The sequence below is a fragment of the Dipodomys spectabilis genome, unplaced genomic scaffold, assembly GCF_019054845.1.
Source record: "Dipodomys spectabilis isolate Male_0828 unplaced genomic scaffold, ASM1905484v1 ptg000095l, whole genome shotgun sequence".
NCBI classification, from domain to species: Eukaryota; Metazoa; Chordata; class Mammalia; order Rodentia; family Heteromyidae; genus Dipodomys; species Dipodomys spectabilis.
Genome location: NW_024870772.1, coordinates 26,471,742 through 26,496,339, shown reverse-complemented (window position 1 = coordinate 26,496,339; position 24,598 = coordinate 26,471,742). Strand labels below are relative to the sequence as shown.

Sequence of the window (24,598 nt, the reverse complement as noted above, 5' to 3'; positions counted from 1 at the left end):
ATCTGAATATAATACTAGCTATTAGACACCTACTTTTGGATCTTTCTCAGTTATCTTGATTTCAGCAAATACCAAGCACCACAATTTGGGGATGGGGAATGGTACCAAGGTTTGAAAATTCAGGCCCTCATGGCTTGCTTAGCTTCCTTGTTCTGCTGTTGCTCTGCCACTCAAGCCTCAGCTCCCGCCTCTGCTATTTTTAGAACATTTAAAAATAGGGGCTGGGAAGGTGGCTCAGTGGTAGAGCTCTTGTCTTGCAAGCCTGAGGCCCTGGGTTCGATTCCTCAGCACCATATAAGCAAAAAGAAAAAAAGCCGGAAGTGGCGCTGTGGCTCAAGTGGTAGAGCTAGCCTTGAGCTGAGGGACAGCGACCAAGCCAAGAGTTGAAGCCCACAACAAAAAAAGAAAAAAAAATCCATTTTTGCCATGTGTAAAAGTTGTCAAAATTTAAAATAAATTAAGCCATAGTAGCTCATAGATACTTAGGAGATAGCGCTCAAGATGATAATGGTTTGAGGCCAGCCTAGACAAAAAATTAAGACATCATCTCAACCAATAATTCTGGTTGTGGTAGCATGACTGGCATCCCAGCTATCAGGGAACCATAAATAGGATTGCAGTCCAGATTAGCTCAGGTATAAAAAGAAATTCTGGGGTGGGGGTGGGGGGTAGCAGGGGTGGTATTGGGGGGGGGGGGAGATGGGAAGGGATAGGAAGGGGAAACAAAGGAGGAGACAACAATGCTTGATAAGAAATGTGCTCATTGCCGGGCGCTGGTGGCTCACGCCTGTAATCCTAGCTACTCAGGAGGCTGAGATCTGAGGATCGCGGTTCAAAGCCAGCCTGGGCAGGAGAGACCGTGAGACTCCTATCTCCAATAAACCACCAGAAAACCGGAAGTGGCGCTGTAGCTCAAGTGGTAGAGCGCTCGCCTTGAGCTGAAGAGCTGAAGGATAGCGCCCAGGCCCAGAGTTCAAGCCCCACGGCCAACAAAAAAAAAAAAGAAATGTGCTCATTATCTTGCCCACGTAATTGTAACTCCTCTGTACAGTATTTTCACAATTAAAAAAAAAATTCTGTTTGCAAAACAGAAAGCAAAAAGGGTTAGGGGAGTGGCTTAAGTGATAGAGTACCTGCCTAACAAGAACAAGGTTCTAAGTTCTAACCCCAGTACAGGGGGAAGGGAGGTGCAGAATAAATAAATTACATGTTATTGATATTGTATATTAAACTATCATGTATTTTTTAAATTCACAGTATCAATAGTTTATACTTAAACTGAGTTTACTGTCAGTGTAACGCCATCCTCAAATATGTACTGAGCCTAAGTTAGGAGATACATTGTTAGATACAGATATAGAGCCAGGGGCACCCGTGGCTCACTCGGCTCATGCCTGTAATTCTAGCTACTCAGGAGGCTGAGATCCAAGGATTACGGTTCAAAGCCAGCCTGGGCAGGAACGTCTGAGAGACTCTTATCTCCAATAACCACTCAGAAAACCAGAAGTGGCGCTGTGGCTCAAGTGGTAGAGTGCTAGCCTTGAGCTGAAGAGCTGAGGGACAACTCCCAGGCCCAGAGTTCAAACCCCATGACCAACCCCCCAAAAATAAATAAATACAGATATATTTCTATGACAGGTATGATAATCCAATGTCTTTGAGAAACAGGATTCTCAAAATATTTCATTGTTTGACATGCAATTCTGAAATGCTGTCACTTAGCAGCATTTATTTTATAATTAAATATACCAAATATTTACAAAACTGTTTCTGCTATATGTATTCTGAAGTGTTACTTTTCTTTCAAAGCATTTTCAGAAGGCAGATGCCTAGTATACTGTTGTAAACTATATCTTAAGAATCTCAGGTGCTATCTTATATATTTTCTCAACTCTGTTTATTTAGGCTTTTTATTTAAGTCAGTGTCTTAACAAAAGACACTGGAATTTTCCTTTTTACAAAGATGCCCTTGAATCAAGGACCTTTACCTATGTTTAAAGAAAAGAAAAGTGAGGTCTTCCTTTGGCTCCAAGCCCAGTGCAGTCCCACACTTGGCCATTTTTTTCACTTTGTTGTATTCCTTTGAAAATTAGAAATATGCTGTTCTCTGCTTTTTTGAGGCTGCCAAGAGATGAAATGCTTTGATCCTTTAGCTAACATTAGAGCATTTCTGCCAAATACAACATATGACAAGACACATTTTGCTGCTTCTCCCTTCACATAAATACTGAACACTTTTAAGAAAAAGAATCAGAAGACTTACTTGTTAGAATTGAAAAGAAGTATACTTTCACCCAAATAAAACAACAAAAAGATGGTAATATAATAGGATGCAGGTCATTTAAAGCATTGCATAACATTGGAGCCCTAGATACAAGGTCTTTCCTACATTGCTCTGAACCACATTTATTCCTGTTATTAGTCCCTGTTTTTCTGACTGAGAGCTGTTAGGGCATAGGCTTCCTTCACACCAGAGTAAATGGAGTCCCACCATATCACCCTCTTGAATCCTTCATTTCAACCTGGGGGCCATCGTAGTTTTATTTCACTTTGCTTCTTCCACATGGATGTTATTTCAGACAATCATTTTTCAATTTTCATATTCAGGTTGATCTGTCTTACATGGCTTTTCCCACTCATAACACACCTTCTCAACTAAATTTCCATTAAACTGGACAGGATGGAGCACATACGTTCTAGCTACTTGGGAAGCTGAAGCCAGAGAATTGCTTGAGCCTAGGAGTTTGAAGCCATTGTCTAAACAGAACTAAATCCTTTCTCGGAGAAGGAGGAAGAAAAAAAAAACTCATCATTCAGAGACTACCACTAGAACTACTTCCTCAAAACACCTATGACTACCTAAACTCTGTATAGGACTTCACATCTTCTAAATCTTTTAACTCTTCCAATCAGTTCACCAGTGATATCAAGTTATTCTGTAAACATCAGACTTCAGTCCCCACATACTCCTGGACCTAAGTACCAATTCCAACACTTAAAGAGTAAAGAAAAAAAGGAAAAGGGAAAACCAGCGGGTTAAAAGAGAGTTAATCCCACTTGGCACTTAACTCCTATGTGATAAGCCCACAAGGACTGTACCTTGGACCTAGAAGTTCCTGACAGGCCTGTCCTGACTCCACCACAGACCTGGAAACTCCTGTGCTGCAGGTGTGAACTTCCCAGAGGCTCCTAAGTAGCACATGACTATACCAAGGCTCCATATAGTGTCTGGTCCACAGACCATAATATGAGCACCCAGTCAGGCTAGGCACTGCAGCAACCCACACATAGATCTGGGAGGTCCTGGCAGTTAGTGGTGCTGGAAGCACAGCATAGTGGCTTCCAACTGGCAGTTGTAGATTACTACAATGAGTAGATGCTTACTACTGTGAGCTCTGGAACTTGGGAGGTGAAGCTACAAGTTTAGTGGAAACTATGTCGGACTTGGGGTTGAGAGCACAGAAGATTTCACTGGAGATTGTATCTACATCTCCAAATTCTTTCACCCTATGCTGGAAAACAGACACCACTCCATAGTCAAGTCCCTTACGCCACCTACTGGCTTGAAGGACTTGGACACTGAGGGAAAAGGAGAGAGAAAGAAAGAGACAGAGAGAAAGCCTGCGCAAGCACATGTAACCGTAAGACCTAAAATTTCTGGTTTTGTTTTTTATGTTTGTTTTTTATCACTGTCTTGATTTGATTGTTCTTACTGTTATTCCTTTGTGATTATTTTTAAATACCTGATTTAGGCGATTCTTGTATACTGCCATTGTCTTTTTAGTTTTGTTTTTCTCTCTTCCCATCACTGTAGGTGAGCCACAAAACCTACTGCTCAATGTTTAAGGTTAAATCACAGTGTCTCCCCTTTCCTATTTACCTTCCCCATTTAAATTCTCTTCTGTATACAAGTAGAACTGCTCTCACTTATATTTTCTCCTATCCCTATCTCTTCCTTTGTGATCCTTATTTATGAATACTTGTAGCAAGTAATTAGTCTGCCTGATCATCCTTTATTTATTTGTTTTAAGTATATGGTATTTATCTGTTTGATCTTCTTTATTACTCTTCCTCAATGCATCATCAGCTTACATTGCACTTAACATTGTACTTATATTACTCCATTCCCACCATTTTTTTTAATAAAGCCATACATCTTGTATGGTTCATCTTGGCTTGATTCATCTTTGCTTCTACATGCATCAAAAAATTCAGGAGCAGTCCCAATGGTAAGTCTTCATCAGCAATTGCCATCAATCTCAAGATTTGTGGTTTACCAAATGCAACAGCTTTTGTAGCCAATTTTCCTCACCCTGAGTGCAGAAGTGGACAGCACTCAATTTCTTGAGCATTGAAGCCAAATGTTTGACTACTGATACACATTTCCCCAATCTACTACACTACCTAGTCTGAAATAATCACTGAGAAACTGTAGCTAAAATGACATAGGAGATGAAAATACCCAACTTAAGGCTTAGCCCAAATGCATAAATCACAGCGTAGAACCACAAAATCCATAAAGATAGAAAACAACAAATCTCATTCAGAAGCCAACAACTGCATAATAAAGAAAATAAATTTCATACAAATTCAGAAAACAATGACTGATTAATGAAATTAAAGATATATATATATATATATATATGTGTGTGTGTGTGTGGAGCTAACTGAATTTAGAAATGATGCAAATAATTGAGCTTGCAAAATTCAAACAGCTAAAGGAAAAAAGTACAGGATATGAAAGAGGAATTTATTTAATAAAGATTTTTAAATTTTTAATTATGGAGATGAGGGGCTGGGAAGGTGGCTCAGTGGTAGAGTGCTTGCCTTGCATCATGAGGCCCTGGGTTCAATTCCTCAGCACCACTTAAGCAGAAAAAGCCAAAGTGGCGCTGTGGCTCAAGTGGTAGAGCACTAGCCTTGAGCTGAAGAGCTGAGGGACAGCGCCCAGGCCCAGAGTTCAGGCCCTACAACCAACAACAACCAAAATAAAATTATGGAGATGAGAGCTCAGTAATATAAATAAAAAAAAAAAACTCAGTTGAAAGCTTACCTAATAAAACAGAGCAAATAAAAAATAGAGTATCACAAATTGAAGCTGAAACAGGAATTTTATCAATCAGATATTGAAAACTCACTAGGAACTAAGTGCGAGTGGTTCATGCCTATAAATCCTAGCTGTCAGAAGGTTGAAGTCTGAGGACCATGGTTCAAAGCCAGCCCAGGCAGGAAAGTCTGAGAGACTCTTGTCTCTAACTAGCAAAAACTGGAAGTAGAGGTATGGCTCAAAGTGGTAGACTGCTATCCTTGGGCAAAAATGCTCAGAGACAGCATCCATGCCCTGACTTCAAGTCCCAGAACTGGCACAGAAAACAAAAGAGAGGAAAAGGGGAGGGGAGGGAAAGGAGAGAAAAGAAAAGAAAGAAGAAAAGAGGGAAGGAAAGAGAAGTGAGATCACTAAGAAAATATGTATGAGATATGAAGGAAAAGCATCAAAAACAAATCTACAAATCATGGACATAGAAGAAGGACAACAGACATAAACTAAATAATCTGTTCAGTAAAATAATAACAGAAAATTCCTTAGTCATGAGAAGAAAAAAATGCATATGTACATACACACAAACACTATGTTCTTCTCATTATGAGCAAGATAAAACCTAACATGATCTACTTGAGCAAGCAAAAAGGTTATTTGGTCACCAACGTATTAGGTTTAACCTAACTTAATCTAGGGCTTAAAAATCACAAGAACACATTTTTCAGAATGCTGTCAACTGAAGATAGGCTTTATTCTCAGCCTCTAAATACTGGCCTGTGACAATTCCGGGTATTCTCTCCATGGTCTTAAATTTAATATTCTCAAATCATCAAAGTCCAGCTATATCCTGCCACCCCAAAAAATAAGTCAGTGGCTCCAAATTCTCTCCAGAAATCCTGTAAGCACCATTTTAAGATGCCCTTCTTAACTCTTGCTCTATCCTTGAACAAGTCACTGAAGTTAGACTATTGCGAGCTGCTCACTAGCTTGGGCCCAAGCTACTTTCCCATTCTTCCTTCAGTTCCACAGGAATACAGTGACTGGCTTAGACCAGTCAGTATCTGTTTCCAATGGAAAAGGTAGGGCTGTCTCATCATCTCCTGAATGTTTGTGAATGAGGAAGGATACTTTCTCAATGAGAATTAAAAGTATTGCCACAAAGATATTTGCATATGTCATTAATGGCTTGAATTCAGAGCTTAGGTGCTATCCCTTAGCTTTTCTGCTCAAGCCTGAAACTGTCACTTGAGCCACATCTCTATTTCCTTTTTTGGTAGTAAATTGATGCTTAAGAAGAGTCTCGTGGACTTTCCTGCCCCACTAAGTTTGAACTCATTCTTCAAATCTCAGCTTCCCGAGTAGCCAGAATTAGAAGTGTAGCCATCACTGCTTGTCACAAAGGTTTAATTACAACATTTTAAATAATTATGTAAATTCTTTTGAAACATTTCAATTTGTTTGATGCTGCTTTATTTTAAATTTCCTTCACTTGAGATGTTATGGACAGTGAAATTTGAAGTGCCATACCAAATCAGACTTTTTAGTGAATAACTCTTTTTGTTATTGTTGTTGGTCGTTGGGCTTGAGCTTGGCCTAGGCATTGTCCCTGAGCTGGCTAGTATGCTATCACTTTAGCCACAGTGCCACTTCCATTTTAATTTTTATCTTATTGTAAAGATGCTGTACAGATGGGTTACAGTTACATGAGTAAGGCAATGAGTACAGTACTTATCGATCATTGTTGCCCCTTCCTTAGTTGTCCCACTCTTCCTACCCTCTCCCTCCTCCCCCATCCCAACCCCCCCCCAAAGTTCTAAAGTTTCTTTCCAATATACTGTCCTGTGGGTGTCGCTGTTGCATTCGATCATCCTGTGTCCTTGTTTCAGCAATTTGTTATTCCCCTTTCCCTCCCCAGATTAGACAAATGTACATACAAGATGCAGGGTATTGAAATCAAGTACAGTGACAACAGGGGGTATACCTCAGGGGGAAGAACATATAAAACAAACAAAAAAAAACCCACAGATCTGTTTCTAAATTATTTATTAGAGATAAAAGTCTCACGAGGACTAGTGCCCATGGCTCACAACTGTAATCCTAGCTACTCAGGAGGCTGAGATCTGAGGATTGCAGTTCAAAGCCAGCTGGGGAAGGAAAGTCTGTGAAACTTTTTTTTTTTGGGAGGGGGGGGGTCTGGTAGTGGGCCTGAACTCTGGGCCTAGGCACTGTCCCTCAGCTCTTCAGCTCAAGGCTAGTGCTCTACCACTTGAGCCACAGCTCCACTTCTGGCATTTTTCTTTTTGCTTATGTGGTGCTGGGGAATCGAACCCAGGGCCTCAAGCATGCAAGGCAAGCACTCTACCACTGAGCCACCTTCCCAGCCCCTGTAAAACTCTTATCTCCAATAAACCACTCAGAAAACTGGAAGTGGCACTGTGGCTCAAGTGGTAGCGTGCTAGCCTTGAGCTGAAGAGCTGTGGGACAGTGCCCCAGCCCAGAAATCAAGCCCCATGACCAACAAAAAAAGAAAAAGAAAAAATAAATGAATTTCAATTGAGGCATTCCTTGGCCAAGTTCAGTTGACACTTAAAATTAATTATGACACATTCCTTACTAGCAACTTGATTTTTTAAAAAATAGTATCTTCAGTTATAGTATCTTTGTTATAAAACTTTTCTACTGTGACAAAGAGGGGTGATTTAAAGTAAAAAGTAAGGGTATTTTTACTTAGGTGAAGTTTCAGTGTTAACATCCCTATGTAATTATTTTTTTTAAAGTGTTATTATCTTTAAGTGGTTATACAAAGAAGTTCCCATTCTACAAAACAGTATATGAATACAAAGTGTCTGATAACATGGTCACCCATTACTCCTAACCCATCCCTTCTCTCACTTTCTTTGCTTTTTTTTTAATTGAGATTAGCTGATTACATTAATTTCACATATTTCACAATATTGTGGAATAGTGATACTTAGTTAAAGTTATAAACACATTTTAACCTTCACAAGGCAAATTGTCATTATCATGGTCTATAAAGTTTGTGGATTCTATGAGCTTTAACATCCCTGTGTCGTTACTTTTAAACCATCTAAAACTTATTTCCTGGTGTTTTTTTTTTTTTCTTTTTCAGGGCTTATTTCATATACTGAGTATCTTTTCTTGCTTACAATCCTCACTAGTAAGTATCCACCATTTTTTATAATAATCGTGATAATCTTGTGCGTGTGCGTGTGTGTGTGTGTGTGTGTGTGTGTGTGTGTGTGTGTGTGTATGTGTGTGTGTACGTGTGTTTGTTTGTCCTGAGTCTTGGACTTGGGGCCTGGGCACTGACCCTGAGCTTTTTTTGCTAAAGTCTAGTACACTACCACTTACTTAAGACTTGAGCCACAGCTCCACTTCTGGCTTTGGAAGGGAATGGGGAGGGGGGAGGGTGATTAATTGGAGATAAGAGTCTCAAAGACTTTCTTGCTCAGGCTGACTTTGAACTGAGATCCTCAGGTCTCAGCATTCTGAGTAGTTAGGATTACAGGCGTGAGCCACCAATGCAAGGCAGTAATTCTCTATTCTTATCAGGATTTGCAAAGTTTGGCATTTGTGTCATTATTAAAAATTACTGATGTATCCAGGCACCTGTGACTCATGCTTATAATTGTAGCTACTTGAGACTGAAACCTATAGGATCTCAGTTCAGAGTTGGCCTAAGCAGAAAAGTACAAGAGATTGCATCTCCAATTAACTAGCAAAATGCTAGACTGAAGGTGAGGCTCAAGTAGAACTTCACCAGAAAGCAATAGCACAGGGGCTGGGAAGGGGGCTCAGTGGTAGAGCATTTGCCTTTCATGCCTGAGGTCCTGGGTTCAATTCCTCAGCACCACATAAGCAAAAAGAAAAAAGCCGGAAGTGCTGCTGTGGCTCAAGTAGTAGAGCGCTAGCTTTGAGCTGAAGAGCTGAGGGACAGCGCCCAGGCCCAGAGTTCAGGCCCCACGACTGGACCCAAAAAAAAAAAAAAGTAACAGCCACTATGAAATTAGACAAAGTTTTGTAAGAATAGCCCTTGATGGAGTTAAATGAGTTTTCAAATTAATTTTACATTGAAGAGTAGAAAAGAGTTTCCATGGAAAAAGTGCTAGAGAAGGTAGGAGCAAAACCTTTGCCACCTACCTACCTTTGAAAATTATCTGAAAAGGGTCATTTCTCTGCCTAGGTGCTTGCTCATAGAGTTTCTGGTGGTTTGTTTCAAACTTGAAGATGTATCTATAAATAAGTTGTGATTCACCAAACATTTAGGAAATTTACTCATTTTTCACTTCATTGCAGAACCTCATACAGGGTTTCATGTTGCTTTTAAAATGCTGGATGCAGATGGGAATGAGAGGATTGAGAAAAAGGAATTTGTTAAGGTAAGAAAGTGCTCAGTATTTGGAAGTTATCATAAAGCACTTGATGCTTGTGCAATAAATTTACACTTCCATAACTATCAAAATTATGTTTACTACTTACATTATAAAATGTTAAGAAATCATTTGCACATTAAAAAATGTTTGTTACATTTTCCAAAATATTATCTTGAGCAAAGTGAGTCATCAGCACATAAGATTTCAATAGAAGAAGTAAGCTTAAACTTATCTATATGTTTAGGGAATTTTTTTTATTCAGGGAATTATAATACAGTAAAAAAGGTTTCATATCATATATATGTTTGTAAAAATAGTTGTCAAAGACATTAAAATTATTAACAAGAAAAAAAGAGTAAGAATAATAGAAACTTTTAAGTAATGTGCCTTTTATCACAAAGCTCAAAAGCCTCCAAGTTACCTTTTTTTAAAAAACAGAAATAAATTTCTTCAGACTTTGTTGTTGTAGTTGTAGTATCAGGTTTTAAATTCAAGATCTCATTCTTGCTAGGCAAAAGCTTTACTACTGAGCCACAACTCCCCACCAGTCTTTGGCTGGTGGGGTTTTTCCCAGTACTGGGCTTGAATTTGGGGCCTGGATGCTGTCCCTCAGCTCATTTTTACTCAAGTGAGGCACAGCTCACTTCTGAATTTTTGTAGTTAATTAGAGATAAGAGTCTCACGAACTTTCCTGTCTAGGCTGGCTTTAAACCTCCATCCTCAGATCTCAGCCTCCCAAGTAGCTAGGATTGCAGGTATGAGCCAACAGTACCCCGTTGGTTTTTGAGATAAGATCGTTTTTCCTGCCCAGGTATATTCCTAGACCATGATTCACCTATTTTAGGCTTCTTATAGTTGCTGGGATGACAGGTACATGCCACAACACTATGAAGGGATCTCCATTGGGAAGACATCCCTAGGACTTTTCTGCCCAGTCTGTTCTGGAAATACAAGCCTCCCAATCTCAGCCTCTCATGTAGCTATAGAATGACAGGCATACAATGCCTGAGAAGGGTCTCAGACTAGCCTTGAACCATGATCCTCTCTTTCTCAGCCTCCCAAGTAGCTAGGATTATAGGTATGAGCCACTAGTGCCTGGCTTCGGTCTGATTTTTTTTTAGTGATATTAAATATTTCCACTATTTCAGATTGAACTGTAGCTAGGAAGAGACTGAACACACAAATACAAACAGGCACACACATACAGTATGTGGGAGAGAAAGAGAGGACATGCTCATGTTTAACCAGCATTTAATTGTGAACTCAGTGAAGGAGGGTAGCCACCTACAACAGGAATCTCAGCATCAGCCCCCAAGACTATAAAATATCTGGGGAAGCAAGGGAGTAGAGGTAACTGCATATTCATAAAGTCCAAGATATTGCCACTTGGAGACTTTCTTTTATACATTTTTCCTTTGTAGTACTAGGAAGGCTGTTCAAATAGTTGGGTTTACATCTGTGAATTAAAAGTAGAAACTACAATCAAGAAAGGACATGAAAGTGAAAGGGACTTATTAGGGATCTGGAAGGGTGCTGAAGAAAGAGGGTAATAGAGGGGGCTGGGAAGGTGGCTCAGTGGTAGAGTGCTTGCCTTGCATGCATGAGGCCCTGGATTAGATTCCTCAGCACCACATAAGCAGAAAAAGCCAGAAGTGGTGCTGTGGCTCAAGTGATAGAGTGCTAGCCTTGAGCTGAAAAGCTGAGGGACAGCACCCAGGCCCAGAGTTCAGGCCTCACAACCGACCCAAAAAAAAAAGGGTAATAGAGTGGGTGTCTATCATCAAAGTACATAATATACATGCATAGAAATATCAGAATGAATCTCATTACTTTGTGTACTAATAGAAAGAAAAATATTATGGAATAACACCTATAGAACCTGGCCAAGTTGAAGTGGAGGGATAAGAGGACAGGAGAAATCAATGGCTACTACTTTTTCTAGCCTATTACCTGAGTAGGAAAGATAATCGTAATATCTTTCATTAGACCTTTTTTTTTTTTTTTTTTTTTGGCGGTACTAGGGTTTGAACTCAACGCTTTCACTTGCTGGGCAAGCACTCTGCACTTGAGCCATACCCCTAGCCCAATAATAGCACTCTTTGATGAAAAAAAGTATCACTTATTGGCTATATCTTTCATATATGTTATAGTTACAACACCCATTTGCAGTAGTATCCCTGTTTTATAGATGAGAAAATTGGTATGTACAGTAGACTCTTGATATGTGCAAAATCTGTGGTTCCAAGGAAATGCTCAGGATGCAGAATTCAGTACTGGACTGAAGATGCTTGATTCATTTGTCCCATAACACTGCCCAAATACATACCACTACACACATACGGTCTTCAACAAATCTAATCTAACACTTTTACCTTGTTTGGAGGACACAATTTGCTTTTTGGAAAGCATATTTTCACAAAATTAAGGGCAGAGAAATATTCAGCAATGACACAAGAAGTACAGATTGATACCTATACATAAAACAAGTTTTTTTGTCATTTTTTTCTCATTTGTCATTTGATTATTTAAAAAGAAAATTAATTTAAATCCAGCCTAAGGAAGAAAATATTTGCCTAAGTAGAACTGAAATATCAGTACCATACTTCTATTCTACCATACTTCTTTTTAATCTTTTGTTGTTGTTGTTATTGCTTGTGGGCCTGAACTCTGGACCTGGGCACTGTCCCTCAGCTCTTCAGCTCCAGGCTAGCGCTCTACCACTTGAGACACAGCATCACTTCCAGCTTTTTCTGCTTATGTGGTGCTGAGGAATTGAATGCAGGACCTCATGCATGCAAGGCAAGCGCTCTACCACTGAGCCACCTTCCCAGCCCCCCATACTTTTTATCTTTCATATCTCAGGGACAAGAAACAAATCTATAACAATTACTATCATTCAGATAGTTCATATGGGTAGTTTATATGAAAAGCTCATGATCCATGAAGATGAGATTCTCTTAGGTTGATTAAGCTATTAGTGACTCCTTGGGAGTCACTAGGTATAGGGAACTAATAGGTCTTACATCTCTTGGATAGTAAAATCAGAGATAGTTTTAAAAAATAGACCTAAGAGAGCCCCTGGTAATATTGCTATCATGCTTTCAAAGTTTGGTTTGGTAAAAAGGTTTGGTAAAGACATGAGGCCAAACTACAAAGCCTAAAGAAAATACTGATTAGCAGTAGAGAACATGTTATTGTTCCCATTTCCACAAGGACATAACTAAGGCTTTTACAAGAACTCAGTCTTTTCTGTAGATACAGACTCTGTTCTTGATATTATTACATATACTTTAATTTTTCAAATATGCTTTTTACTTAATAGGGACATATGCTGCATTTATAGACCAATTTCTGATTACTGACTTACCCTTAAATATCTGAAAAATTATTGAATAACTAGTCCATGAATTATGATACATCACTTTTCTTTTAAGTTTGAGGTTATAAAATTCAATTTTTTATTTTTTTTATTTTTATTTTGTCAGTCATCGGGCTTAAACTTTAGGCCTGGGTACTGTCCCTGAGAGCTCTTCAGCTCAAGGCTAGTGTTCTACTACTTGAGCCACAGCTCCACTTCCGGCTTCTTCTGTTTATGTGGTGCTGAGGAATTGAACCCAGGGCCTCATGCATGCAAAACAAGCACTCTTACCACTGAGCCACCTTCCTAGCCCATAAAATTCAATCTTAAAAGCCTATAAAATACAATATGACATGATACAGGTTTTTAAAAACAACATTTGAGCCAAATACCTGTGGTCAGGCCTATAATCCTAGCTAATCAGGAGGCTAAGATCTGAGGATTGTAGTTTGAAGCCAGCCCAATCAGGAAAGTACATGAGATTCTTATCTCCAGTTAACTACTAAAAAGCCAGAAGTGGGTTCTGACTCAAGTGGAAAGCACTAAGCTTGAGAAAAAAAGTTCAGGGTAGCAACCAGGCCCTGGGTTCAAGCCCTAGTACTGGCACCAAAAAAATAAAATAAAAAATAACATTTAGAAGAAAATTACATTTAAGTTAATTATTTAAATAATTATTTCACGTCCATGGTCTTTATATTACTAAGTCTAAGTATGTAGCATCTTACATATGAAACAGTCTTAAAAGAAAAAAATAGTTCTTTGCAGACTGTAAAACATATTTAAAGAATAGGGAGAGGGGGCTTTAGTCTATCTCAATGTTGGCTCAATTAATTTTAGTTATTGCTCTCCCCTCTGTAAGTTATAAAAAGTAATGAAATTTACTTTAAAATCTAAGACATAAGTATAACAAAGTGATTTCAACAACAAATGTAAAAGTAGTGATAAGACATATTAATATAAAATCTTGTGAAAATGTCCCAAAATGCAAAACACTTTGGTTTACTTCTGTGTTTCATAACACATTTATGTTTTATTAACAACCAGATCTAAAAACTGTATTACTGAGTGTATTGCTTGTGTCTTTATCCCAAGAACTTGTAAAATAGCAGCTATCTACATGACTTGTACTTTGTCAGGTAATAATAAACAATACAGACAGTGATCAAAGCCAGTAATAGTTAATCCGTTTCATCTCTACCTTGATAGATGGTACATCTGCTTATGTAGGAGAAGTGCCAAGGTTTTAATGCAGCTTCTCTAAACAATAGATTAATGACAAGTCTGTTTACTAATATAAATTGCTCCCTAGGTGGTCCTTTTATTTCACATTGTTTTCATACTGGTAGAAAGGATTACTACAATAATGTCATAATTTATCACATCAAATATCCTGCTAGAATTAGTACTACATAAATAAAAAAGCCTTTAGTAGAATGTATTCTTCTTAATTTTATGATAGTATTCTAATCCAGAGTTTATTTAAACTGTCATTTCCCTGAAGGCAAAAGTAAGTTAAATTGGCTCAGCATGCTTTGTTTTCAGCCTGAAATTGGAAGCACCCATCAATGTAAATTTAATAGTCAATTTAGTGGTACTTTTTAGCCATTCAGAATTTGTATCAAGTGAGAATGCTTATGTGTCTCTAACCCTGTTTCTCTAACATAGCACCCCTATTTCCACCCAAATCTCCTTCCCCCAATCCTATGGTAGGTTTTAGTTACTCAAATCCAGCCCAAATACCATCTCCTCAAAGACAACTACCTTTCTCATAATGATCCATCTCCAGCTATGTGTCTCTGTCCTATTACCCTGCTCTATTTTATTATACTCATAGAACTTGACATGCTCTGACATGACTATATTCGAGTACTTGTTTGTTACCTCTAGCCCATGAGAATGTAAGCACTGTCCCTACTGTTCTGTATCCCCAGTATAACAATGCTGTTCTGTCCCAGTGAGCACTTAGTACCTTGTTGTCATGAGCTAATGTCATGTCTAGCCATTGTAGAAAAGATCTTAAGATAGATACCAGAAAGATCTTTTAGCCCAGGTCTCTAGACAATATGTTTAGGTTTGTGCTTTTTCAAATGGAGATATTATGTAGAACTTAATACCCAGAACCTGCTGGAATCTTCCCCTTGTGTCCAACTATATTGTATTAGGTAAAGCCTGACATAACAAGATTTATCTGGCACAAAACATACTTTGACAGACTATAGGATAATCCCTTGCTATTCTGAATTTCATACCATGTTTGGATAAGCCTCCTAAAAAAATTCTTTTTTTTTTTGTCGGTCATGGGGCTTGAACTCTGGGCCTGGGCGCTGTCCTTCAGCTCTTCAGCTCAAGGCAAGCACTCTACCACTTGAGCTACAGCGCCACTTCCGGTTTTCTGGTGGTTTATTGGAGATAGGAGTCTCACAGTCTTTCCTTCCCGGGCTGGCTTTGAACCATGATCCTCAGATCTCAGCCTCCTGAGTAGCTAGGATTACAGGCATGAGCCACCAGCGCCCAGCAAAATCCAAGAGACTCTTTTTTTTTTGGTCGGTCGTGGGACTTGAACTCTGGGCCTGGGCGCTGTCCCTCAGCTCTTCAGCTCAAGGCGAGCGCTCTACCACTTGAGCTACAGCGCCACTTCCCTAAAAAAATTCTTAAGTGAACTAATCTTATTTGCTTTTTTTTTGTTAGTTTTATTTGATTTGATTTGAACTTTTTTATAATACAGCTATATGAAGACTATAATAACTACATAGAATACCATAATAAAAGAATAATAAGCTTTGAACCTTATATAAAATTTTATAATTAATATTTTATTGCTACCTAGTCTATTTTTGAAGGTTTATTTTAAATTTCTATATGATAAAAACAGAGGACCAAAATTACCAATATTAGAAATCAAAGAAATATTGTGAAGATCTACAGATAGCAAAGAGTAAAAATGGATTATTGGGAACAACCAGTGCATATGTGCCAAAAAATTTGGCAATTCAAATGAAATGGACAAGACCTTAATAACAAATAAACAAGATGAGAGCTAATCTGTATGGCCTTTTGTCAAAGAACTGATTTATTTTCCAAAACCTTCTTACAAAGAAATGAATTCAAGTTCATCAGTTTCACTGGTGAAATCAGTGGAGCAGTTAAGAAAGAGGTACTGCTAGTTTAGAAAATACAAAAGAAGGAATACTTCTTTTTCCTGTTGAGATCATCATTACCCTAGTAACTACAATTTCACACAGACCTACCAAAAAAGGTAAATTATAGTCCTGTTTTCCTCATGAACAAAAGTAAAAAAAATAAAATTTAACTACTTCACTGGATAGAACAAGTCAAGCACTATGTACATTATAACCTAAATAAGAGCTACCAAGGAATATTAATTGATCTTAATGGTTGAGAAATCAGTTCACTACAATCCATTATATTAACAGGACAAAGGAGAACTAATAAGATCATGTTAACACACAGACAAGCATTTAACAAACTAAACCATAAAAGTCAGCCAAATAGTAATGGGCCTTCCTTAGTCTTAAAGAGCATTTATAAATAAAGATAGAGGCTGAGAATGTGGCTTAGTAGTAGAATGCTTGCCTAGTATGCATGAAGCCCTGGGTTCCATTCCTCAGTACCACATAAACAGGAAAAGCCAGAAGTGATGCTGTGTGACTCAAGTGGTAGAGTACTAGCCTTGATCAAAAGAAGTTCAGGAACAGTGCCCAGGCCCTGAGTTCAAGCCCCAGGACTGGCAAAAAATTAAAGAAAGGAAGGAAGGAGCTGGAAAGGTGGCTCAGTGGTAGAGTGCTTACCTTGCATGCATGAGACCCTGGGTTCAATTCTTCAGCACCACATAAGCAGAAAAAGCTGGAAGTGGCGCTGTGGCTCAAGTGGTAGAGCACTAGCCTTGAGCTGAAGAGCCGAGGGACAGCGCCCAGGCCCAGAGTTCAGGCCCCATGACCGACCAAAAAAAAAAGAGTCCAGTGCAAGTATATTGTATGTTGAGCAGGACCCTGAGTTCAGTCAAAGCACTAAGAAAACAAAAGGCAAAGCTACTTTTATATTGTAGGGAGAAATCCTAAATGACTTCATCTTCTGTTCAATATTTTCTTGGAGATTCTAGTGGTAACAAAAAGAAATAAAAAGTTAGAAAAAAGCTGAGAAAGGATAGAGTTTATTTAAGCTGACATGATTTGATATAGGATATCCTAAGGAACCAGTAACAAAAGCAAAGATGTCTAAAATAATATGAATTTAAAAAGAACTGAAGATAGAAGATGAAGTATATTCTTATGTACTAGTGACAAACAGAAGATGAAATTAAAATCACTTGTTTGGGACAGTATCAAGTAACAAAATAATTAGAAATTAACAAAAATTTTACACTAAAAGCTTTAAATGTTCTTGGTAGAAATTCAAGGAGGCCTAGATAAATTAAGATACTAAGATATGCATTGTGTTAAGGAATTTGACTGTCTTAAATATCAGTACTTGCAAAATTTGTCTGAATATTCAACTTTCCTAAGTAAAATCTGAGCAGCCCTCTGTGTGTATGTGTACCAGTCCTAGGCTTGAACACAAAGCTTAGACACTGTCCCTGAACTTTTTCACTCAAGGCTATCACTTGAGCCATAGCTCCACTTGTGACTTTTTGGGTGGTTAATTGGAGGTAAGAGTCTCACAGACTTTCCTGCCCCAACTGGCTTTGAACTGTCTGTGATCCTGCCTCCTGAGTAGGTAGGATTACAGGCATGAGCCACCTGTCACCAGACCTGAACAGCCTTTAAAAAAGAAAAAGAGAGAAGAAAAGAAACTAATAGCTGCACCCTTGTGGTTCATAACTGTAATTCTTCCTATTCAGAAAGCTGAGGTTGAAGATCGAGGTTGAAAGCCAGCCAAAGCAGAAAAGTCCATGATATTAACAAAAATGCTAGACTGGGGATATGGTTCAAGTGGTAGAGCACCAAGCAAGTACACAAAGTCTTGAGTTCAAGTTCCAGTGCCATCAAGAAAAATAATTAAAAAATAATAAATGAATATTTTTTTTTTTTGGTCAGTCATGGGGCTTGAACTCTGGGCCTGGGCGCTGTCCCTCAGCTCTTCAGCTCAAGGCTAGCACTCTTCCACTTGAGCAACAATGCCACTTCCAGTTTTCTGAGTGGTTTATTAGAGATAAGAGACTCATAGACTTTCCTGCCCATGCTGGCTTTGAACCACAATCCTCAGATCTCAGCCTCCTAAGTAGCGAGGATTACAGTGTGAGCCACCAGCACCCATCTACAAATGAATAATTTTTTTAAAGGAAGTATCCAGGAACCAATGGCTCATGCCTGTAATCCCAACTACTCAGAAGGTTAAGATCTGAGGGTTGATTCAAAACCAGCCTAGACAGGAAAGTCCCCATGAGACTCTTATCACTAATAAACTACTCAGAAATGCCATAAGTGGCCCTGTGGCTCAGGCCTTGAGCTCAGAGACGCTCAAGGACAGCACCCAGGCCCTGAGTTCAAGCCCCAGGACCAGCAAAAAAAAAAAAAAAAAAAGTTTTTGATATAAGCACAGAGCCTAAATAAAACATGTCAGTCTTAAGGAACAAGAACAAAGCAAGATAGCTCACACTGACAGACTCCAAGTCTATGACAATGACAGATGATACTGACTCATGAACAATAAATCAGTGGAGGTAGATCCATGAATGATAATAGACTTTATCCTCGTAGTCACTTCATTTGCAACAATGAACCAAATCAATAAATTGGAAAGCAAAAACTTGTTTACTAGATAGGCATATGGAAAAAAAAAAAGCTTCTCCATATATAAAAATAGAAGGTGCTGTGACTCAAGCCTATAATCCTAGCTACTTGAGAGGCAAATATCCAAGGTTCAGGGTTCAAGGCCAGCCTAGCACAACAGTTTGAGAGATTCTATCTCAAGCAATGGCTGGTTGCTGTGGCATGCTCCTCTTATTTCAGTTATGTAGGAAGCACAATGACTGGGTGCACTGGTGTGTGCCTGTCATCCTAGCTACATGGAAAGCCCAAGTAGAAAGATCATAGACCTAGCTAGCCTAGGCATAAAACAGTTATCTCAAAAAATAACCAATTTGTAAAGGGACTGAAGGCATATCTCAAGTGGTAGAGGGCCTACCTAGCAAGCACAAAGCCCAAGTTTTTAAACTTCAGAAATGTGAATTTGGGGTGAACAATGAATACAAATGTAAAAACTAACACCATTAAACTTCCAGGTAGAATATTAAAGAGAATATCTTCTGAAAGACTTGAGTCTTTCTGTTTTTTTCTTTTTTTTTTGTTCTTTTTTTTTATTATTATGAAAATACTATACAGGGGGTTACAATTACATGGGCAAGATAATGAGTACATTTCTTTTTTTTTTTTATGAGTACGTTTCTTATCAAGCATTGTTTCCCCTTCCTCATTTGTTTCCCCTTCCCATCCCTTCCCATCCCCCCCACCCTCCCATCCAATCTTCCCCCCACCAAAGTTATAAAATTCATTTTTCAAGATAGCAACTGTACATCTCATTGTTGCAATGGGTCCACCTGTATCCCTATTTAAACGATTTATTTTTTTTCCCTTCCCCTCCACAAATTATACCAACATCAAATGCAGTGAAAGTAGGGGTTATACCATGGAGGAGGGACATACAAAGCAACAAAGAAATCATGTTAGAAACAATTGCATGAAAGATAAAAAAAAAACATTTGAATACTTATCTTGGGGTTCCTTTCCCTAACACCAACTTATCTGACCTTTTCTGCTTGACTCAGACATATACTAATTATTGCAAATACCCAGCCAGGTGCCAGTGGCTCACGTCTGTAATCCTAGCTATTCAGGAGGCTAAGATCTGAAGATCAAGGTTCGAAGCCAGACCAGGCAAGAAAGTCCATGAGACTCTTATCTCCAATTAACCACCAGAAAACTAAAAGTGGTGCTGTGGCTCAAGTGGCAGAACACTAGCCTTGAGCTGAAGAGCTGAGGCCAGTGCCCGGGCCCAGAGTTCAAGACCCATGACCAACAAAAAAGAAAAAAAAAAAGAAAAGTCTACCCATGTGGCTAGGAAAGGCAATCCACCACTGAGCCACATCCATAGCCCCAGACATTTTTCTAGGGCACTGAAAGCAGTAATGATAAAAAGAAAGTGATGAATTCGTTTACATCAAAATGTAAAACTTCTGCTCAGAAGCACTGTTAAGAAAATAAGTAGGAAGCCAGGTGCCAGTGGTCACACCTATAATTCTAGCTACTCAAAAGGCTGAGATTTGAGAATCAAGGCTTAGAACCAACCCAGGGAGCCAAATCTGCAACACTTTTATCTCCAATTAACTAGCAAAAAGCTGGAAGTGGAGGTATGGCTCTAGTAGTAGAGCACCAACTATGATTAAAAAGCCAAGTGAAAGTATGAGGCCAAGTTCAGTTCTAGTACAAGGGGGTGGGGTATGGTGAAGAAAAGGCAGGGAAAGAGAATAGGCTTGTTGTATTGGTGCTTGTGTATGATTCTAGAAGTCAGGCGGATAAGGCAGTAGACTCTGGAGTTTGAGGCCAGCCTGGGCTACTTAGTGAGACTTTGTCTGACAAAAAGACAGACAGGGCAGGGTGGTCAATTAGGAGAAAATACTTTGATAATACATGTCTGACGGAGGTCTTGTATCCAGAATGTATAGAGAACTCCTGCAACTTAAAGTTTTACAATTTAAGTTTAGCTGTTAGGATCTGGCCCAGTGGCAAAGCACTTGCCTCACAAGTATGTAATATCCTAGGTTTGATCCTCAATACCAAAAAAGAAAAGACTTTTAAAAAGAAAAATCAGAATGATGTATCTGTTTGAGCCAAATGTTAGTGGCTCACATCTATAATCCTTTTTTTTGGTCAGTAGTGAGGCTTGAACTCTGGGCCTGGGTGCTGTCCCTCAGCTCTTCAGCTCAAGGCAAACACTCTACTACTTGAGCCACAGCACCACTTCCAGTTTTCTGGTGGTTAATTGGAGAGAAGAGTCTCATGGACTTTGCTGCCTGGGCTGGCTTTGAACCGTGATCCTCAGATCTCAGCCTCCTGTGTAACAGGCATGAGCCACCAGAGCCTGGCTACCTATAATCCCTACTGTGAAAGAGGCTGAAATCTGAAGATGAGAAGGAAAGTCTGTGAGACTCTTATTTCCAATTAACTACCAAAATGCCAGAAATAGTGCTGAGTCTCAAAGTGGTAGGTACTGCCCTTGAGCACAAAAGCTCAGAGACAGCACCCAGGTCCTAATTTCAAGCCCAAGGACTGGCACCAAAAAAGAAAGAAAGAAAGAAAAAAAAAAGTGTAAGGACAGTGTTCAGACCTCAGTTCAAGCCCCACAACCAAAAAAACAAAAAACAAAAAAACACATTTAAATGTACTTAATGAACAAAAGTCAACAAACACTTTACTGGAGAAAATATACAAATGTGTAATAAATACTTGGAAAAGTGTCCCATATGAACCATTAGGTAAATGCAAGTTAATAGTATAGTACACTTCCAACAGAAAAGGTAAAATTAAGAAGACTGGCCATAACAAATATTGGTGAGGGGGGCTGGGAAGGAGGCTCAGTGGTAGAGTGTTTGCCTTGCATGCATGAAGCCCTGGGTTCGATTCCTCAGCACCACATAAGCAAAAAGAAAAAAGCCAGAAGTAGCGCTGTGGCTCAAGTGGTAGAGCGCTAGCCTTGAGCTGAAGAGCTGAGGGCATTTTGGTAGTTAATTGGAAATAAGAGTCTCACAGACTTTCCTTCTCATCTTCAGATTTCAGCCTCTTTCACAGTAGGGATTATAGGTAGCCAGGCTCTGGTGGCTCATGCCTGTTACACAGGAGGCTGAGATCTGAGGATCACGGTTCAAAGCCAGCCCAGGCCGAGTCCCCACAACCGGACCCCCCACCCCAAAAAAAAACCACACAAAACGAATATTGGTGAAGATAGGAAGGAACCAGTTTGCTTTGAGGGAAAAAAAAAAAAAGTTTACTAGTTTTTTATGAAACTATTTTAATAGACATGGCTCAAGTGGCCAGCCAATGAGTGAAAGCATCAGATACTGAGTTTGAGTCCCAGTCTTGGACAAAAAAAAAAAGGAGGAGAAGGAAAATGGGGACATTCCAATTGTAATATAATATAAACGTGAAAATATAACATTGAAATTCCTTCTGTATAACTAAATAAGCTAATTAAAATATGGTACGGCTGTTGAGCACCAGGTGGCTCACAACATCTCAGAAGGCTGAGATCTGAGGTTCACAATTGAAAGACAGCCAAGACAGGAAAGTCTATGAGACTCTTACCTACAATTAACCACAAAAAGCTGAGTGGAGCTGTGGCTCAAGTGGTAGAGAGCAAACCTTAAACGAAAAAACTAAGAGGTGTGTACACATGAATGGTATGGCTAAGATTAGTACATTTTAAGATCTAATATTTTCTGTAATTTAGAGTTATTATTTGAAGTAATAACATAGGAAAAACAGAAGTACTAACTAGAAATAATAACAGAGGAAAAGTAGGTAGAAGTAGAGGAACCAAGAATGATAGTGTGCTGATTATCACTGAAGTTAAGTAATGATTATGGTTGCTTTTTATATAATGCTGTTCATATTGTTTATGTTTGAAATTTTGTATAATAAAACTAAAGAGGACAGTGGAAAATTGAGAAATATTTGAGTCTTGAACCTGGCTTTAAGCTATTAACTTAAAACTTAAGAGGCTAAACAAAAAACATTTCAGTGTTTCCCCCTGAACTAAGTAGTGAACAGTCAATGAAACCAGGGATATAGAGAAATAAAGATAAACCACTTACTAAGATAAACATAATAGACATAGCTAAATTTGAGATTGAAACCAGGTACCAGTGTCTCAAGCCTATAATCCTTGCTACTTGGGAGAGAGAAATTGGGAGTGTTGTGAGTCCAGCAGGGTAGAAAAGTCTATAAGACTCCTTAGCTCATAACTAGGCTCAGTAGTACCTGTCATCCCAATCTGGGAGATTGACACTGGGAAAACCTAGATTCCAGGCCAGCCCAGGTAGAAAAGTACATAGGTTATATAACATAAGTTATTATATCTCTATGGCTAGAAGCTGGATGCATTAACCAATGCCTGTGATCCTAGTAATGGTAAGACGCCTAAAGTAAGCAGACACCTTTGTGAGAAGAGAGACATACTATCTTAAAAATAACCAGCAAAAGATAGGACTGGAAGTATGGCTCCAGTGATAACAAGCAAAAAGCCCTGAATTCAAACCCTAGTGTGATTTTTTTTTAATGAGATTAATCATTTCATATTCAATTGCAGCAGTTTGCAAACTATTAACAAATTATCTAGGAAAAACTCAATTGCTTTATTTTATCCCTAACTTGGAATTTTTGTCTATATCTGATTTTTTAAAACCTTTTTTTTTTAAATCTGCTTTCCTTGTGAAGATTGTTACAAAGGATTCTGAAAGGTAGGTAGGTTTTTCAATATACTCAGCTTCAAAGGAATATTAACAATTTTATAATTAATAGAAGTAAATCTTTGTTTTCCTGCCCTATAAATACATAAAAGAAGGAAACACAATATATGTATAGCATAAATAACTTAAAGAACCATATACTTGAAAATGTGACCATAAACTATCAGTGGTTAAAAAAAAATTATGGATGAAAGTTCTTTTGAGAGGGCTGGGAAGGTGGCTCAGTGGTAGAGCGCTTGCCTTGCATGGATTAGATTCCTCAGCACCACGTAAGCAAAAAGAAAAAAACCGGAAGTGGCGCTGTGGCTCAAGTGGTAGAGCCCTAGCCTTGAGCTGAATTGCTGAAGGACAGTGCCCAGGCCCAGAGTTCAGGCCCACGACCGGACACACAAAAAAAAGGAAGTTCTTTTGAGAGACAAGGTAAACATGAAAATTTTATATAGACTGTTATCTTTATAACATGAAGTATGTGAGCTTTCTTAAAAGAAAATTACACTAGGGCTGGGAAGGTGGCTTAGTGGTAGAGCACTTACCTTGCATGCATGAGGCCCTGGGTTCAATTCCTTAGCACCACATAAGCAAATATAAAAAAACGGGAAGTGACACTGTGGCTCTAATGGCAGAGCGCTTGCCTTGAGCTGAAGAGCTGAGGGACAGCGTCCAGGCCCAGAGTTCAGGCCCCAGGACTGGACCCAAAAAAAAGAAAAAAAGAAAATTACACTAATAATAGTGTTAGTACTTTTATCTGTTTTATTGTTTGATTTTTACATGGTCTAAGAGAAAGAGGATAGCAATTTATCATAGAAAGTATGTATGTTTAAAAAAAAAGAAAGTATTTAAGTTAGTATTTAATAATATATTTTGAAAACTCCAGTAGGCAGGCATGTAAACTCATGTTTGCAATCTTTTTAGCTACAGAAGATTATAAGCAAACAAGATGACTTCAAGACAATGAAAACTAATGAAACAGAATGCGAGGTATGTACATATAGTCTAAATATTTCCACAGGGGATGTTTATAATAATTGCTCTATTCTATTTGTTCAAATAAATGTCCTCAATTAATTGGTAAGATTTACCAATAGCAATATTTTACATAAATGTACTATATTCACATGGTCCCAACTCCAAAAGGCACACATGAGTATACAGAGCAAGAGTTACAGAGCAGAATTTTCCCCAGGCAGTCAGTCCCCCAGTTTTCCTCCCTGAGCAGTTAGTGTTATCAGTTTCTTATACACACTTCCATATATATGTACATATATATATGCACTCTCCAATATATATATACTCTCCAATATCTGCTATAGAATATGAACCAATTG

At 38.6% G+C, this 24,598-nt stretch overlaps 1 protein-coding gene across 2 annotated transcripts in view; it reads left to right on the top strand.

The window, feature by feature from the left end:
* The window catches only part of Micu2 (mitochondrial calcium uptake 2), a 98,598-nt gene that overhangs the window by 47,538 nt on the left and 26,462 nt on the right, over positions 1-24,598 (top strand). For both annotated transcript variants that reach the window (XM_042685632.1, XM_042685631.1), the window contains exons 5-7: positions 8,172-8,219; positions 9,359-9,441; positions 24,186-24,251. In XM_042685632.1, the coding sequence (XP_042541566.1) occupies positions 8,172-8,219; positions 9,359-9,441; positions 24,186-24,251 (197 nt within the window). The remainder of the gene's footprint in view (positions 1-8,171; positions 8,220-9,358; positions 9,442-24,185; positions 24,252-24,598) is intronic.